The 20,232-nt window shown below is 32.7% G+C and overlaps 2 protein-coding genes across 4 annotated transcripts in view; one reads left to right on the forward strand and one right to left on the reverse strand.

The window, feature by feature from the left end:
* LOC124357360 (tRNA (uracil(54)-C(5))-methyltransferase homolog-B-like) overlaps positions 1-4,046 on the reverse strand; it is a 34,133-nt gene extending 30,087 nt beyond the window's left edge. Inside the window, exon 1 of one of the 2 annotated variants that reach the window (XM_046809083.1) lies at positions 3,711-4,046. In XM_046809083.1, the coding sequence (XP_046665039.1) occupies positions 3,711-3,830 (120 nt within the window). In that variant the 5' untranslated portion in view covers positions 3,831-4,046. The remainder of the gene's footprint in view (positions 1-3,710) is intronic. The other variant, XM_046809082.1, reaches the window with a different exon arrangement.
* Positions 4,047-18,258: 14,212 nt separating this feature from the next.
* LOC124357361 overlaps positions 18,259-20,232 on the forward strand; it is a 33,958-nt gene continuing 31,984 nt past the window's right edge. For both annotated transcript variants that reach the window (XM_046809084.1, XM_046809086.1), the window contains exon 1: positions 18,259-19,944. In XM_046809084.1, coding sequence (XP_046665040.1) covers positions 18,605-19,944 — 1,340 coding nt within the window. In that variant the 5' untranslated portion in view covers positions 18,259-18,604. The remainder of the gene's footprint in view (positions 19,945-20,232) is intronic.

Here is a 20,232-nt window from a genome sequence, read left to right on the forward strand (position 1 = left end):
CATAGTAGTTGAGTAATGGCAACATAGTTTTCCATAAGGCAGTGAAGGCTACTACACAGGATGGTTGATGGTAGTGTACTAATCTTTTCTGACTCACAATAATAGGGAGCAGATAAAGCTGAAAATCATACAAAAACAGTACACAAATATAACCACTAAGTGACATTTACATTTCAATTATTAAAAAGCATAGGTAGTTAGTTATTTATGATTTCCCCATTTAAAACTATATATAGTTTTATTCAAAAGGTTCAGCAGAGTAGGCTATAATAACAACCTTGAAATTATGATTGGTAACTCTGGGTGATAACTTCACTGATACCATTTGTTTAATGGTTAACTTATAGTTCCTTATTTAGGAGATTGTCATTATATAATTATTCTTTTAACGTTAAACATGATTATTTAGTTCGTAGTTCAAACAATTTGGCATCGATTACTAGTTATTTTATTCTATTTCTAATTAAAATTTTCTGTATTTAAAACATATACATGAATGATGTCAATGTTAATGAATTAAAGTCATAGACCTAACTTAAAACACATTTTTTGCAATTAGCTTAAACGGGTAGGATATGATAAGCGGACCTGGTTTTTTATATCAAAATTGGCAAACGACATTACTTAATCATAACCATAGATATAATCAATAGATACTGATTAATTATTTTGAAAAATTAACTTAAATAATCTATATCAACAGCTGTAAACACTTTCAAATAATACTCGTAATGTAAAATTTCAATTTTATATCAGTAACATTTGATTATTAAAAATGGTAGTCAATTTTAGAAAACTACACGACATTGCTTTGAAAGATGATGACATGTTTTTCATGACTTCAAAATGTTGGACTCGTACCGAAAAACCCATTATGTGAAATTTGTGGGAGAGAAACAACTGTAACTATGAAAGGAGCAAATATATTCGTCTTCAGTTTTCAAAATTTTGGTTATAATAATTTGTTTGATCACTGTAAATATTAAATTCATATTTTAATTTAACCCTCGAGCTGGCAGTTGAAATTTCCTCAAGTGGCAGCCATTTTGAGGTGTTTTGCAGTAGTATTGGTTTTTATCTTTTTTTTAATATAATTTGATTATAAACCTATATGTATTATATATCACTGTTTTCACAAGAAAATTTACTTTTTATTCATAGAAATAAAAACCCAAAAATATAAGAAATTTATCACTTTATTTTACTAAGTTTGTTTTCAAAAAATAAAAAAGGTATGTAAAAGTGGTGGGGGTGCACCTATAAAAGACATATTGTGTGAAAAAAAATATTTCCAAAATACCCAAAATGTTGAAAATTTTTTATAATTTTAGAAAATGTATAATTTACTACACTTTTTTTAATTAAAACAATTATGAAATACTCTAATCTGAAGATAGTACAATACGGCTAAATTCGTTGCTATGGATACGACTGTGTTACAAAAATTCATCAAAACCTTAATTATTACTCGAAAAATTCATAAAAATACATTAAAAGTAAGCTTATAAAAATAAATAAAGAAGCTTTATATCATGATCATCGCATATGAAAATGATCCTAAAGCTAACTAAAACTATCACAACACTGCACATAGCCTAGAACACAAAATCTCACTAATATATTTTTTCACATATATTTCTTCATAACATGACAAAATAAACTGATAAAATACAATATACGAGAATTTATACGCATAAATAAACACACTTATTACATAAAAACACTTATTTCATGTAATAAACTTACGTTTTAGATGGACAAGAATAACGCGACCAGGTAACAATACAACAACAATGGCCGACTGTTTACAAACAACTCTCGTTTTCAATATGTCATACTTAAATCATGGCATACAAAACAAAACAAAATACATCGAACAAATCAGCAACTATTTCTGATTCCAGTGGTATATGAATCATTGCAGTTTAGTTCGTGTATTGATTATAACAGATGTCAAACGGGCACGTGTCAAATCGACTGATTTTCAGACGACTGCCACTACAGAAACATTAATATCGACTGATAATCAGGCGACTGCCAGTTGTAGGGTTAAAACATATGATTGTTATTGAGGACTATAGATACTTTTATATTGATTGATAGTCTAGGATTTGAGATGCAATATTAGGTATCAATGATTACATTCTTCAATATAAAAAAACCGGGTCCGCTTATCGTACTCTACCCACTTAAACCAAAGATTTCAATGATAAACTATTGCTCTGATGTCCAGTGGGATATTAAGTACAAATGATTACAGTATACTAAATTATATAAAAACCAGGTTTGGTTATCATACTCTGCTCAGAGGACGAAAGATTGGCGCTAAGATGTTTAATGTGCCAACAGATTTTCAAATCCAACCCTGGGATTAGATCATTTCAGGTACCATGAGTATAATAAAGATTGTAATATAATAAGCAGCCACCACCACAATTGAATCACTGTATTCATGATTATCTAAACTACCAAAACCAGAATGTCCAACAAAATTACTTTATAGATAGTTTAAATTACAATATATTGTTCACTGTTTTTATATCTAAAAATTAATAACATGATGAATAAAACACTGTCTAGGTTATATGTATTTATAAAATGGGGTAGGGTCCAATAAGCGGACCCGGTTTTTTTATATCGAAATTGGCAAACGATATTACTTAATCATAACCATCGATATAATCAATAGATACTGATGAATTATTTTTAACAACTTAAATAATCTATATGAACAGCTGTAAACACTTTCAAATAATACAATTAAGGTAATATTTTAAATTTCACGTAACATTGTGTATTAAAATGGCCGTCAATCTTAGGAAGCTTCACGAAATTGCTTTAAAAGACGATAAAATATGTTTTTTATGGCTTCAGGATGTTGGGTTAATACCTAAGAATCCATTATGTGATATTTGTGGAAAGGTAACAAATGTAACTGTTAGAGGAGCTAACTTGGTCGTCTTCAGATGCAAAAAAAAAAGGTAATGGTGGACACAACTTTAGTAAAAACGTTTTCGTTCTGTTTCATTTAGTTAAAGTTATGAATTTCCCTGATTTTGGTTATGTTCATTTATTATTTGTTATCATTAAATTCACATTTTAATTTAAACATATGATTGTTATTACTTTTATATCGATTGATAGTCTATGATTCGATATGCGAATATTAGGTATCGATGATTATATTCTTCGATATAAAAAAACCGGGTCCGCTTATTGGACCGTACCCATAAAATGTAACAAACAAAACAGTGTAAAATTAAGTTACTTTATCCTACTTTGAAGGATAAACATGTCTGACAGCTTGTGGTATAAATAGCACATGTAGGCTAAATCGCCATTGTACTGTATTTGTGGCCATTACTCATATATTATGCAAATTATTTTACTTTATTTGAATGAACTTAGAACAATATTGTTAGTCAATAAATTAAAAAGAGCTGGCAATAATTAATTGTAAATATGGGGAGACTTTAATAAGCGGGCCTACACATGCTATTCGATTGCTATTATCGAACAATTCACTGTTTACAGTTTACTCGTATATATCAATGATTATAATGTTTTGTATTCGAGTTTAGCTATATTTCTAATCGATAATTTTATATCCTGATTTGATTGTGGAAGAGGCCACTTACTATACTGCAACTAAAGTAATGTTAATTTTAAATGAAGAATCAGAGTATTAATAAGCAAATTATACAACTTACTCTTTGAGAATAATTTCTTCTTACACATAGGCCTACATAAGGTAAACAATTTTCTAAACCCTTCATAAGAAACTTGGAGAAAGCATCAAATTCCACATTGCTTGTACAAATCCTAAACATATTCCAGAGTAAAATCAAAATTATATTTAATAAACTACTTAATTATCAGAATTAAGTTAAATATGAAGAGACTTGTTAGTCATATGCAGGTATAACCTAAAACCACGAACAGTTCAGGCTCTGTGTATAAACATAAACAAACCAAACCAAACAAATTTGTATTTATCTTCTGATAATACTATTTTATGGTATTGAATTTTTACATGAAACTGCACATTCTTTAATTTTTTATAATATTTCATTGAAGTTCCATAGTGCAGATTATAACGAAAACTTTATATTTACTTTGTAAAATATTCCAGAAATTTGAAATCTTAAATCTTAGTGCTTTAATTGTGATATCACTGAATATAATCATTACTTGTAATATTGTGCTGTATATTGAAAAATACGGTATTCCTCTATACGCAAATAAAAAATAAATTAACTCTATTCATTCAATTAAAACATTGTACAACAATTGTTTCGTCAAATGTAGATACAACATAATTTACAAAAAAATGCAATCCAAAATTACACAAGTATTATATATCTATATCAAAATGTTTAAATTTCAATATAACTAAATAAGTATAATTAATTATTTATTTATTGGAACGACACTGACAAAATTTCTAGTAACATGGTCAGTCTCAAATTAATTTATATGAATCAACTTATAAATGAACAGAGTTAAGAATTTCACTTTTAAATCTTCAATATGTTGCACTTCATGACGTATGTGTAACGGTTTAGACAATCATGACCAGATCAATAAAATCGTCTCTTATTAGCATTGCAATCCTCAATAATTTAGTTCTCTTAGTCTTAAGGAAGGCAGAATTTATCTTTGTTTTTGTAACTGACGAATTTGGTCAGATACTCAGGTTTTTACTCACTCTCTTAGTCACTATAAGTAGATGATAGTAAACAAGCGAATTAGAAGTGCATTGAACATGAATGATAATCATGTCTTCAACGCCATTTAATGAGGTGACTTCGTGCATTGAAATAGTAGAAGCATCAGCTAAAAGATGATCAATTACTTTTACATTTCTGTAGCGAATAATAATTTTTCGTTGGACATTTAGGTGAAGAAGTTCTTAAACAAAAAAAATAAGATCATGTTTTAAACCTTTAATGAGATACAATACGTCAATGTTGAGGTCGAATTCATCAAATGGCTGTAAAGGTTCCACATAGGGTTCTTCTAACCTGAAGTCTTGCACAATCAAAAATAATAAGTTTAGTTGTTTAGTATAGTTTCCTCTAGCTAGCATTTCACACCTAGGATCTTCGACAGTGAGTTCTAAGGGGTGCAAGTGTTTCCTGAATTTAACCATGTCCAGTAATAAGTGGAATGTCCTGTATCAGGCGGTATTTGTTTAGCTTTATCAACCACGAAGTGACAGTTAGCGCCTCTAATGAGATTCTTGCGAAATCACTTTACTTGGTTTTTAATCTCATTTAAGCCTCAGCGTCAGCTATGCCGGCTTCAAAGTACACGTCTTTTTATTGTCAAAGTACATGATTGAACCTCCCCGGGATTTGAACCCGTGATCTCTCGGTTAGAGAGCCGAGACTATAACCATTAGTCTACTTACAGTTTTACAAATTAAGAACGATGCACACTAACGTCTTCAGATGTTCTTGACAACGCCAGGGTCATAAACGAACCGAAGAAATATATTCATTTGTTTCCTATTTGACGGAGTACCATTGCCTTTCATTCTATTCTAGCAGATCTGGCAGGCTAGAAGTCCCACACCGTCACTTTGGAACACTGAAAATTCTTTGGAAATTACTCACACAAATCTCCCTTATGCCATTTTATAATTGACGGGTCTATTTGTTAGACTTGTAAATATTCTAGTATTTTCAACATTCAGGAAACTATTTGTAGTGTTTTTAAAGCTACATTGTTTTTTTTTTTCAATTAAAACTTAAATTAAATGAAAATTCTGGGAACGAAATATTGGGATTTAATTTTAAATTAGATTGTGAGCAGTTAGGGTAAAAACGAATATGTAATCCTTTGGCAAGTTAGTACTGGTAGTTTTAAATTGTTAGGAAGGCGGTTCACTGCCTTGAATTTATCAGAACTTGTCTTGTTACGGCTATTGTTCTCCTAGTTTGATACAGCTGGACCAATGAGAGAAAACCGCGGATGTCCATCAGAATTGGTTGGAAGGGGGAAGTATATAAGCGCCAGCTCATAATTTTCGCCCTTCTTTTGGTAATTTTCGTGAATTAAGTTCATTACAGTGCGCCGTGTTTCTAAATTGTTATCCGCGAGGGATTTTGAGGTAAGCACCAAATTTATTGCACGTTTTATTGAAATATTCTACCAGATCTGATATTAAATTAATTTTGTTGTCTTTTTTATAGGAAAAATTAAATTCATATAAACTACAGAGCAATCTGCATAATTAATTCTCGATGAACAATAGAGCATAATAAAATCAAACAAGTTACATTTGGTTCAAGCTTGCAAGAAAATTGAATTAAAATTGAACTTTGTCAATAACTTTAATTGAAATGTAGAAATGTAGTAATTTATTAATATTTAATTGGAACTGTTTTATTGTGAATTGTTAATTGGTAATTAATTGAACTTTAATAATTGTTTAAGAGAGTTGTAATCTGAATTGCAGAGGCTTGAAAGTTAAGGTTCAACTAGTGGAAAGAGAAGTTTAAACTTTTATTTTTGAATTGTGAGTGAGTTTAGAAGTGAACATTTTTATTTTAGTTATTTCCAAGTGGTATTTGATTTTTATTTGAAAACTGTATTATTTTATTTCAGAAGAGAGCTCTGATTTTAGTTTGATATATTTCATTAATATTTTGTTTTCTTGCCAAAGGACATTTTAAATTTACTAAACGGTTTGTCAATTCTTTGTGGAAAAGAGTGACGAAAATTCTGAAACATTGAACTTATTATTTTGCCGGTTTAAAATAAATTCATTATTTTAATTTAGAACTGTGTTTTTATTTTAGACAAACCAGATAATATTTAATAGTTAACAATTTAGTAATAAATTGTACTGAATATTCACTCGGAGCTTACTAATCAAAAAATATTATCCTATCTTGGCCATCTCAATAGGACCACGAACCAGGAAAAGACGAGTCCTGCTTGAGGTAGTTCACTCTGTACTGCTTTACGGAGCAGAAATATGGGCGGACGTCCTGAAGCAGAAAACATATCGGCGAAAGGTAGCAGCGGTACAGCGGAGAGGCGCTCTCAGGGTTACCTGCGCATACCGCACCGTCTCCGAAGCAGCAGTACTGGTAATTGCAGGAGCTGCGCCTATCGTATTGGCGTTTGAGAGAGCCAAGCTCTACGGCGCTAAAGGAAATGGTGACAACTCCACGGAGGCAAGAACAAGAATAAAAAACGAGACGCTACAGGAGTAGCAGAACCGATGGACGTCGGGGGAGACAGGCAGATGGACGGAGCGCCTCATTCCGAACATAGATGTCTGGCTCTCTCGGAAGCACGGGGACACGGACTTCTTCCTGACCCAGTTATTGACGGGACACGGGCAGTTCAATGCTTATCTTTTCAATATAGGCCTGCACACCACACCGACGTGCAAATACTGCCCTGACAAAATTGACAACGCCGAACACACATTCTTCGAGTGTGCTCGGTGGAGGGACTACAGGAGCTCCCCCTCAAGCCTGGTGGCCTATATGATCCAAAAAAAAAGAAAACTGGTCAGCTGGTCAAGCTTACGCACAGCGCCTTTAGAAAAGTAAAATCGCAGAAAGGGATCAGTAACCCGGAGTAGGCGTCGCAAGACGCAGCACGGACTGGATTGATGTAAGATGTAATGCTAACGCGGTTCCAATCCAGTCCCCCCCGTACCATCTACGGGGGAAGGGGAGAGGAATGTTTTTTTAGTGGGTAGGTCTGCCAGTCTGGCAGGAATCACACACTATCGCCAACGTATATCTGCCGGAAGATGGACGGTGGACTTTAGCGATGGCGGTGTCTTTGGAAGATCTTTTTTCATACCTCTATAAAAACACACACACACACACACACACCAAAACTACAAAATTAACAGTATAGCACGTTTATTTAAATAAAACAGCTTACCATGTGCTTTGTAGATACTGAAGGTAATGTGTTCACTCATCATATCATGGGAAGAATAATGACACTGTAGATTTGGAAAGAAGATGCTTATCATCGATATACTTGCCTACCTGATCCCAAACTTAGTTAAAATCTGTAATACTGATAGTCATAGAATAGGTCACTGTTTACGCATTCTAAATCTCCCAAATTGTAGGTTCAAACAATGGACTTTATTGATAATTGCAATCATCATTTCAAGGAAACGTTTTCAAATGTTAACTCATATTTAAGTGTTAGTATCCAATATGTATGGAGCGTGTTGAGTTTACGTAAGTGATTCCGTGGTTTTTCACGAGTTCTCGCAATTGGTCATTCTAACGTGGAAAAAACACATCTTGAGCGCGCTTATAGGATTGTTAAGTGATCCTATGGTAATTTTAATATTTTTTACAATTCTGAACGTGACAAACATAATTCTCATTAGATGTTGCGCATTTCTATGGTTAGGTAACAAAAGCTTCAATATGTTCTTAGTGAGCACCTAAGAGATGAGACAAACATAAATATATAGATCCATGTTAATCCGTTTTGTATTTTCAAAGATATTATAATGAATGAGTCAGTGGTATTAGACTTTTATGCATATAGATATACAATGGGTATACTATGCACATCACATAATGCATTTTATAGCTCGATTATTCTACAACATTATGACGGGTGCCTTATGATTATTTGAATCAAATCATTAATTCAACTCGACGAGATTTGTAATTCAACTTTTACACAAGCTGGACATAGAATTAAAAATTGTATTCGTTTAATTTAATTTAATTTTAATTTTAAATGGAAGATCTATATTATTTTAAGATGAAAGGACGTATTACTAAGATTTGATACTCAAAATGCCTGGTATTTTTATAAACCTAACTATTAATCCAAGAATCTCGTGTAGTGGAGAATTAAAACAAATCTACCAAATGTTGAAAAATATCTAAATTACAGAAGTTTGGAGTACCAGTTGAGGTCTCCACTTCAAAAAGTGTAAGGAGATAAGATGAGGATAGGAGAAATTTCACGGAATGTGCAAAATGAAGTCACTCACAAATAGAAGTTTTCGCGAGCACAATCAAAACAGGATTCCTAGGACCAGGGCGCTGGGACCAGAGAGAGTGTAGGGATGCAGCTTTCACACTAATGGAGTAGACAACGTTCGTGGAAGACAATTCACTTTACCCAGCATAAAGTGATGATGAGATAGAGTTGATAAGATAGGATTGTTTACAAAGAAGTGAATCTATGCAAAAGGCACAAAGACACAAGTATACAGTCGTATAGAGCAAAAGGTAAATCGTGTCAGGAATGACAACGATATTACTGTTACGAAAGATGCAGCCACACTAGCTAAGCCGAGAAGCGTGGGCATAGGGGTGGTTCGGCCGTGAAAACGTTAGAAGAGTTATTTGAGGGATAACTAATCTCTCTCTTTAACTCTCTTTTTTAAACTTAATATGTATGTTTCATTAATTAAGAATACTACTGATTGAACTTAAAACTAAAAAATGACAAAAGAATGTGCCTATTGTCACAGAGCCCAGGCGTTGTCACTTCATAAAAGTCAAGAGAGCATAAACATCACGTCTCTACTATAAAAGACGATTTTATTTTGTTCCTAATAAGATCCCCTGGAAAATTATTCCAGGGTATCTTACAACATATACAGTAAATAAAAAACAGGATAAACCTCAATCTCTTTACTCCGTCTTATCGCATTCCTCCAGGATGGAATACATTTCACCTCTAAACTGAGTTTAACCGCTAACAAATAATACAATTTTTTACAGTATCTCAGGGGTGAGTGACATATTGGATGGAAACACCACTTCTCGACTTTAGACTGGCTCTAGTACTTACATTATGTGACCATAAACTATAAATTGGAACTATAACATGGTTAGCAAATTATTCTCTACAGTCTCTGAGGTTGTTTTTGAAATGGACGCTTTTATGCACAAAGAGACCATGTGACACATTGTATGGAACGTCAGTTGTCTTCTGTATGGAACGTCTTCTATACGTCAGTTGTGCTGCCTGGGTCCAAGTTTATTTAACCGTTTTATTATGGATTGCGGCTATGAATTAATTTTTGAAAGAAAAAACCTAAGGTCAAAATGAAGTCTATATTTGGTTGTACGTTAAATATTTGTATAATATATTTGTAGTATTATTTATTGTATTTGTGTACTACATATTAAGATGAATGTGCAGTTATTGGTTGCTTGTTAATTTATTAATTGTATACATGTCTTGTTGGTTATTATTTAATTGTTAATTTTATTATATTATATTGTTATACATTTTCATAGTTTATATTGTTATACATTTTCATAGTTTATATAGTGGTACATTCTCATAGTTTATATAATGGTTATTTATTGTAGTGTCATATGTATGTGTATGCAAATGCGTATAATGCATGTGTATGTATGATGTTGTGTTGTGTTAATTCAGGTTATATGTAGTTTTTTGTTTGTTTTGTTTCAGTAGCTAAATTTAATAATTGAAAAACTGTAAAACAGAGAAAATGTATTGTTTACAAAATAGACAGGCCATATTTATATTAATAAAAATATCATAGCAAGAAAATGCAGCAAGTCAGCAGTAAATGGACATACGTTTATTTAGTTTTGGTTCCCGCAAGCAACTTGCAGTGTGAATTGGGACAATGAATTATGACCTTATATTATAATAAATAAAGAGTTAGTGAACTGAGATATTTACGTTCAAAGTTTGTTAAGGTTATCAATGCTTCACTACCATACACATGTAATTAGTAACAGCACTCAGTTTTCAAATATGTTTGTTTAAACAAAATAGAATTATTTTATATTCTTGTTCTTTAATAAATATTGATGAAAATGCCCCTTGGTTCTTTATTGCATTATTAGCTTGAATCACATAGTACCTATAATGAGTCACTTGGTTCCAGTAACATTTAAACATGTTACTTTAATTTATAATTTATTGAAGTGTAAAACACAACTGTTTTTACTTAGGTATAGTCAAGAAAGATACATTGCCTCAAGGGAACTCTGCCTCCGTGCTGAACTCTTTTTCAACACCACTTCTCGCTGATATTCATCAAAATCACATTTAAAAAACAATGAAAGGGGAGCATTGTTACGGATTACGATCTCTCGAAATTTGAAGTTTGTTATTTCATATTCTAATTCTTGAGTTGAGAAAAATTCATCTTTGTGATTACAAAAGGGGGGTTCCTTCTACTCGAACGCATAGCTCCAATGTAATCATCATCTGTATCACGTCTTTGCTGGGGTTTTAGGTAGGATTCTATATATCCGAATTTAGAATCGTTTGGTAGGAACGAGTGACCTGGCATTACAAAACGCAACTTGATAGTTTTCAAGGTTGGGTGGCATTGTAAAATACGCTTAAGCATTAGGGCAATCTTAATATTGCGGTTTTGTCCGCCACACGAATCCACCCATAGTAAATGCTCCTCGATATTTTCACAGTGGTTTAAAATGTGCTGTAAGATCCCACTTCATGAGCTTCCCTTCCAGCTGTTCCTTCTACCCATACATAGATGTAGCCTCTGTCTGTTTTTCCAGAATGTATGCCACTGTTGTAAAGCATAATCTAACTTTTATAATAAACTACATTGGTTTGGAATCTGGGAAGTCGGAGTGTCTTCTGTAAATCACATGTTTAAGTTTCTTACGTTTCTGTTTCTTTTGCAAATTTAAGATCTTTTAGATTTTTTTTCTGTTTTTATGAGCTGATCGTTGTGTTCAGCATCAAGTTTTTATTTCTTTATAATCTACATTTGTAGTCATCACAGACGCTACAAGTGTCTTTTCTTTAGTGGTTTTCATGTTATATCACATTCTGGGTAAAATACGTTATTGCATTTACTCTCTGACACTGTGTTCTCATGATTTTCTATATATAAATCATACATTCTTGAGAAAGTAAGATCATTGTGTAGGTAAAAGGACTCTGTCGTTGCCCTACAGTAATGTGATTTGTATTTTGGAAAGCTATATCAAGCTTATTATAACCTCCATGAGTCCCTAGTTGATCTTTCAAATGATAACTGTTTTCTTTTTCAGAGCTGTAATAATTCGTTTGTAAAAGATCTAACTTTTATAATAAACTACATTGGTTTGGAATCTGGGAAGTCGGAGTGTCTTCTGTAAATCACATGTTTAAGTTTCTTACGTTTCTGTTTCTTTTGCAAATTTAAGATCTTTTAGATTTTTTTTCTGTTTTTATGAGCTGATCGTTGTGTTCAGCATCAAGTTTTTATTTCTTTATAATCTACATTTGTAGTCATCACAGACGCTACAAGTGTCTTTTCTTTAGTGGTTTTCATGTTATATCACATTCTGGGTAAAATACGTTATTGCATTTACTCTCTGACACTGTGTTCTCATGATTTTCTATATATAAATCATACATTCTTGAGAAAGTAAGATCATTGTGTAGGTAAAAGGACTCTGTCGTTGCCCTACAGTAATGTGATTTGTATTTTGGAAAGCTATATCAAGCTTATTATAACCTCCATGAGTCCCTAGTTGATCTTTCAAATGATAACTGTTTTCTTTTTCAGAGCTGTAATAATTCGTTTGTAAAAGATACAAATTTGTATGCATAAAAATGTGTTGGCATGCGGTTTCTTTATTTAGGTTTTACTCTTTAGTGCATGTACATTTACTACAATCTTTTGCCTTCTTTCTTTCGATAGGCCTTTCTGTAATTTGAAAAGAAATATACATTGTTTGGCTATTGTAATTGCCAAGTTCTCAAAATTTTTTTAGATATTTTTTTCTTGCCTGTGCAGAAACTTTTCATTACATGTACAATTACAATACAATGATAATCCCGAAAGGTCTTAGAGTACACCTTCTCACCTTTTTTGTTACTGCATGATTTGTTACTATCTTTCCGTTTTTTACAAGTAGTTCGAGTTTTACAAGGATATTTCCTTTTTCTTTCACTATTTTTTCGGCCATTGCAATTAATCAATTCAAATTCAGAAAAATCAGATTGCTCCTTTTCGTCACTAGAAGTCGATCCTCCATGAAATTGTAGAACCAATTCTTCATTTGTATATGGCAGCTGAATGACTTCTACTTCTTCACTCTTATCCTCACTTTCATTTGCAGACAAGTTCAAAATTCTCTTCATTCTGAAAAGCAAAACATTATTAGTTTATTAACGAAAGCACATTGTTTTTCAGTAGGGTTAGGTTGTATTAAACCTTATATCATTTGTTGCAGTATTTTTAAGATTGATTATTTGATACATTCATATTTAGATTGATGTTGGTAAGTATGCCTAATAGACCCAATAAATGAATGTGTCCTTCATAAACATAATGAATGAATATGCCCTTCATAAACATGAATAGATGCATCTGTCACCAACACCAGTTTGATTGTTAAGAGCGTTTGGGCTAACTAACTTGATTTTCTTGAGCTGCATGGTAAACGTGTGTAGTAGCTGAGTCGTGTTATTAAAAAAAAAACTTCCATGTTTTCAATGTTCAACAAACTGCTGTTATCCTGAAACAAATATACAGCGCTGTAATGAACAAGTTACACACTTGTATTGCAAATCCATCATACTCGATAAAGAAGGAGATTCAGTTACCAGGCTTGACACGTTTTCTTCGATAATATTGTTGACTTCCTCGAAATTTATGCTTAGATTCTCTCTTGTCAAATGTATAGTAACATTACTGTCACCATCAGCAGTTTATGGAAAATTATTTTGATTCTTCTTGCACAGGCAATCTGTTGTAATATATATGGTCTTCTGAAATTCTGTCGGGGATTTTCTGGTCATATGAAAATATCTTATTGTTATTTATGGAAGAATTACACCCTTAGTTCAGTATCGTAAATAAAAGAACTGGATTCACAAAGAAAAGCCACACCAATACTCAACAGCATTAACCAAACAACGCAAGGCAGACTTCTGTTGGAGTTCATTGTTAGAAGTAAAATTACTACATGGGTTTTGTACTGAACAGAGAATTTCATATTGTACAGATCTTGAGCTCTGAAAGTTTAACAGTTTCCGGTTTTTCGGCTCAACACTTTCATTAACAGTGGCATGCTTTACATATTACTCATACTAAACAAAATTAAAACAACTGCGTTGCTACATACTGTTGTAGAACCAAAACATTTTATGCCATTAATTGGGATTCCATCACTTATTGTACTTGCCTGGTTATCAATATCAATTTACTTGCAATTTAAGTTTAAAACTTAACCTAAATATCTTACCTCACCGAATATCAAGGCTCATGGGCAATTTCTTGAACATCTGACTGTTCAGCTTCTTTTTAATTTTAAGGCAAAGCTAATTGAATAATGAATTGATTTATCCTTTTCAAACTCATTATAAATCTATTTAATACTAGATTTTAACCTTATTAGTTTAAAGAGATGACATGACAACATAAAGCAAAAAACACACCGCTGCAGAATGTTGAAGTAGAATGAGGACTTGGTTCCTTTCTGCGTATTATTGAATGTGACGCAATATTATTATTATTTTTTTTTATGTATTAAAAAAAACTTTACACAATTATTGAGCATGTAGTTTACAAAACGCTCTACCAGATAGCAGTGTTAACTCAAATGAGCAAAAGTGGCAGTTGGTCCATTTATGCATAAACGCGTCCAAATATCCGTCAGTTTAGGGCAGGTTTTATAATACTTCAAAACCCAAAATAGAAGCCATACGGAACCAGAGCGTAACTAGGAAAGTCTTTACTTACACGCGTAAAGTAAGTGGCGGAATTATAAAACTCCATCTCTGCACTCTATAATATTATTTTGCTGTTTCGGGATAAAATACTTTTAGATCCAAATTAATAAATGACAAATATTGTAAATACCTTCAAATGCTATTGCGCTGTGTCTTTCATAACCAATTTAATATTGTAACAACAACTATATAAATAAATTACAACTATAAACAACAACATTAATAAATAAGGTGAAGAGGTACTGAAAATGCAGATAAAATTGTATGTTGGATAACTATTGTTTATGATGAAGAAATAACACTAATACACTTATTAAAAGCAAAATGTTATAAAGTTCCAAAATAACCTACAATATTGGCAATATTGGATACCTCGTTACCCTCTATTATGAGTCGCGAGGCGCTGCAGAGATGGCTGTAAAGTAAGGCATGGCTCTCTTGAAAACGATGTCTTGGAAACGAATATTTTCAAAGCCGAAATTCTGAGTCCTCGTGGCAATTAATTATACAATTCACTAACTTGTGTAGCAGAAATTATAGCTACACTTCTTCTCACCTGTATGAAAGGAAGCTCAAGTGTACTCCTCAGTAACTCCATCAGGACCTCGCAGTAAAATGAATATTTCGTAATCCTACTATTCTTACTAAGATCACCTGCAGCCTTTCCAAATTGTAGCCAGATTGGTAAGCTCACCAGATTGCAGTAGCACATTTATGGACTGGTCTGACTAGCGTTGTAAAGAGGATTGCTAAGATTTTTATTTATTTATTTATTTATTTATTATTTCAACGGCATCCGTCAATATACAATAATTTCACAACATTTTCATGCAACTTAAATATAACATCAACAAAAGATTATAGATGATTGTAGAATCTTGGAGCATTGGAAAAAAGGTTTATTGTACTATCACTAGTATAAAAGAATACAACATTTTCCAATTTAGGTTTTATTTTGTGCAAGGCCTTTCTGAATCAAATATCCCATCATCAGGCACTGCACAAATTATAAAATCAATTTATAATTTGTGAAGTGCCTGATGATGGATGATGATGGAATATTTGATTCAGAAAGGCCTTGCACAAAATACGAATTATATTGGAAAATGTTGTATTCGTTTATACTAGTGATAGTACAATAAATTATAGATGACAGTAAATCCTTGGATTTTCCGAATAAGAAACTAGGAAGGAAGTTAATTTTGCTGCACAGAGACATGCTCTCCTGGGCTGAGATCCGGTGCTATTATAACTTCCATTTGTAACTGTTTCTGGTACAATGCCAGTTGGTTGCAGTCGAATATAACGGATGAGTGTTTCTTGAATTGTTAATGACAGCATTCTTAAAAAAGCTGATATTCTTACAGTTTAGAAAACAAAATGTCATGATCGAATTCAGGATGGTTTACAGAATGCTACAATCATCCACGCAAGCCACTCCAAGATAAACCTTGATACTATTGCAAATAGCTTATGTTTTGTGGATATTACACTGCTCATGTCATTCAGGAAGAAATCACAGGACCTGTGGCAATTGAGACTCTTAGGGTACACAGAACATGACTGGATTCTGTCTAGAATGAGCTCTAGCAAACTGGCTATCAGGCATCGATTAGTTATATAACTCCTCAGTCAATGCAGTACTTAGCAGGAAATTCCAATACTACGGATAACTATATAGAATGTTTTGGAGATGTTTACACAATGCATCCAACTTGATCTCGTTGGTTGAAAACAGAGGTAATGTAGACAGTTATGGATGTATACTTTGCCCATGTTGCTCAATAACGATTAAACCTCTCAGTTGAAACTCTAAACCATCTAAGTCAAGATTCTAAAAACTCTTATCTAGTGAATTATAGATCTTTATTCACTATGGACTGTAATTATGAACATCAGATCGTTTTTAGATTCGAATAAGGTAATGCTGAAGGACAGATGGTACAAGAGGATGGATTATTTTATATCTCATGGATCGTAGTTTTTGCGCTTCAAGTGAACGTAACCAGTAAGAAGCACTAAGCAGTACATCGAAAATTCGGGATATGGAAGCCAATAAACTAGACGTGTTAACAAGGTGTGGGTTACACATCATGTACCACGTTCTAGTAACAGAAGTACCAATGGAAACAGATAATTGACTTTCCAGGTTAAGAGGCCATGCCGAATTATATTGAACACCATGCATCAGAAATAATTAAACCACTCCATGTTAGCGTTGGTGATGTGATATGTTTGGTTGTATTATTGCACAAACATAGGAACTTTTATTAATAAATATTAGAAAAATATTACAAACATAGGTACTTTGGGATTATACCGACCACACCAGTATGAAGAACACAAAAATAGAAATTTATAGAAACAAACATGATAGAACGAAAAAACAACTCTTCAATTACAAAATTACAAACTTACAAGCATTTCCAGGTATTGTGATCGGTATTGTTGTCGCTGTTATCTTATCTTTCTCGAGAATCCTGATTACGGCAGGCCGCGCGGCATCACGTGATTTGCACGGTACATCATTGCCTTTCCATTACAATTCAATTTATATTTCTGATTAGCCCCTCTAGAATTTGATATTTTACTGATAGGTACTATCTCGAGGGATGTTTTTCTTTCGTCGACATCAGCGCGGGGCAGCACCGAAGGTGCTGTCGAAGCCCGCGCTGATGGCCGGAGGCACTCGCATTTTGGGTGGCGGAATGTGATCAAGAATAAAAACAAGTTTTGAGTGTTTTTTTAATAAAAAGTTTAGTTTGGTAAATGTTTGTTTTTGTTGAATTTTTGTGTTTGGAGAAATGTAGAGGTAAAACACGGAAGTACAACAAAGCGATGCACCAGCTGAACGGGCGGCGAGACTCTGCAATCACGTTATCTACTAGACGCTCGACTTTGACCTCTGTCTGAGGATGGGGAGGTGTTTGCGATAAGACAATTCCTGTTTTATATTGACGAAATATTGTTCTACGCTAATCTAGTAATCAGTAGAAACGAAATGTGAAATAACGATTCATGTCTGGGTGTGGTCGGTATAATCCCAAAGTACCCAAACATAATGTGTTTTGAAGGAGTTATGTGTTACGTATGCAACAATTTGTAAATTAGGGAAAGCTAAAGTAAAGATACTCGTCCCACTATTTTCTTTACAATTTATACATTTTCTTCTCGATATATTTCTAATTTATAAATCATACTCGTGTTGAGAAATAGCAATTCTTTTCAAAAAGGAATATAAAACCACAAAAAGCAGTGGGCACTGTGGATGAGAAAATGAAGGAATGGGTTAAATACTTAATTTTATAGACAAGATAAATAAGGCTTTCTTATGAAGTAAATATTTATCTGCCTTCTTTATAAGGCCATTAATATGTACATAGTTAATAATTTAAATACCTATTAATTATTAGATCATCTAAAAATTCACTCACTGGCCGTATAAATGTTAAAGTTAGGATAAGTTGGTATAATGCAAATATTGACAATTCACAGATTATAACATTATTTCACATTGCATTCTCAACAACTGTGTTTCAGCAGTTCTTGTGTCTACCGTCTTGTATTCTTCTAAAATAAACAGTAGAGAAGGAGTAGACTAGAATAATTCTTAACCTCTGATGTGCATGTGGATATTGATATTAATATTTTGTGAATTAAAAAGAAGTTTATGTGTTTTATTAGAAGTCAGTAGTATATTCTATTATAATATATGTGTGATTTTGAGTAATTATATGAGTCTGGCCTCAGTTAATACTAGAAAGAAATGGATCTTATGTAAAAAAGTCAATCCTGAACTCTCGAGTGAAGTAAAAATAGGTTAGGCTTTATAAAGACTATGTGCGTTCATCTTACTTTCTGGTGTTAGTGTTTCAGTAAACATATTTAAGACAATTATTTTAAGATGGCTGGGTCTAGTACTTTCAGTCGGCTTTTAATTGTGAATGGTCACCCATATATTATGAAAGATGAAATAGGCTTGAATCCAGTACAGAGTTTTGGTTCTGACATCTTACAACAAGCAATAGATGATGTTACAACAACAGGTTCGATTTCACCTGGTGTAGATAGTAATAACATAAGTATAATTAATCCTGATCAAACTTTAAATGTTAATGGTTCAGGAAGAAATGAATATGTAGCTGTATTATCAAATGACCAAAATCCTGAAGAAACATCAACAATCAGCCTCACATTAGAACAAGCAGCAGAACTAGGTTTACATGTTGCTGTGGATAGTATTAATCAAAATCTAGAACCAAATTCAAACCTAAAGGAAGTTGACATTTCTTCTGGAAGTAACCAGTACATACATCATGTTGCAAAATCTGATGAATCAAATGAGACAGACTGTATAAAATTAGATTCACATCTTTGCAGTTTCACTCAGAATGTGTTGCATGAGGATAACCCAAATGATTCATTTTTAGACACTTTTAATACAGTGAGTTTGTCTAAAGATCAACAGATTACTCTTGTGCCTAATATTGTCAATGGTTCTGTTACTTATACTCTTCAACTATCAAATCAAAATATAACAGAACTAGAAAACAGTGAATTTTTTAGATTAGGAGATAGTTCTTCTGTTGGAGCTCAAAATTCAGTTGAGAGTGGTTTAAAATTGGATTTGGATAATCTTGCTACGTCCTCTGACTTACACTTTATCAATTCTCCAGTAGATATTGTTTCTAATAAAACTGTTGACAATTCAGCTCAAAGTGACATGGGTAATAGTAATTCTAATCAGACTTACGGCCTTGTATCATGTAACTCTGAGAATGTTACATTTTTGAGTTTATCTGATGCAATTCCAGTTAGTACAAATATTTCCGATATTGTAACACATGTTAATAATGTATCAGTAACACAACAGTCTAAACTAGTTGATAAAGCACCTTGCCGCTCTACAGATATATCAAAACAGAAGCTGTTTGTAACTCGAAGTGGGGAATCTCTGTTGTTGAAACAAAGAAATGCTGATGTTTGTCAAAATGGAATAAGTAATAAAAATCCACAGCTTCCAAAGAGTAAGACCAAACAAATCTTGAGTAGACCAAACCAAGTTTCTACTTTACCATCCAAAGGAGTTAATGAGTCTTTAAATTGTCAGTTAAACATTCCAGTTGAGCCAACAATAGCTAATGATAAAGATTTCTCTTCTTTCTTAAAAAGTAATAACACAGATAAACCCGATACGTTACCGCCTGAAGTTGAATATGTTGCTTCCTCGAAGCAAAGTGAAATGTGAGTATTACATTAGCTTATGTTACATTAGCCTATACAACTTATTTTTATGTATTAATTCTTACTGATTAAGTTTCTATATGACAGTATTTTGGTATTATCCTTAGGCCTCTATTTTTCGAGAGTTTTTCTTACCTGGACTCCTGTATGATTTGCGTCTTAACCTTTCCCACGCCGTAGATAGATATATTAGAATGGCAGACTTGGAGCAAAATGCCAAATACAGTTATATCTGATATAGATTATGTCTCTTGGAGTTTTTTAGTTCACAAAAGCCCGGTGCAATCT

Source organism: Homalodisca vitripennis, chromosome 3 (assembly GCF_021130785.1).
Source record: "Homalodisca vitripennis isolate AUS2020 chromosome 3, UT_GWSS_2.1, whole genome shotgun sequence".
NCBI classification, from domain to species: domain Eukaryota; kingdom Metazoa; phylum Arthropoda; class Insecta; order Hemiptera; family Cicadellidae; genus Homalodisca; species Homalodisca vitripennis.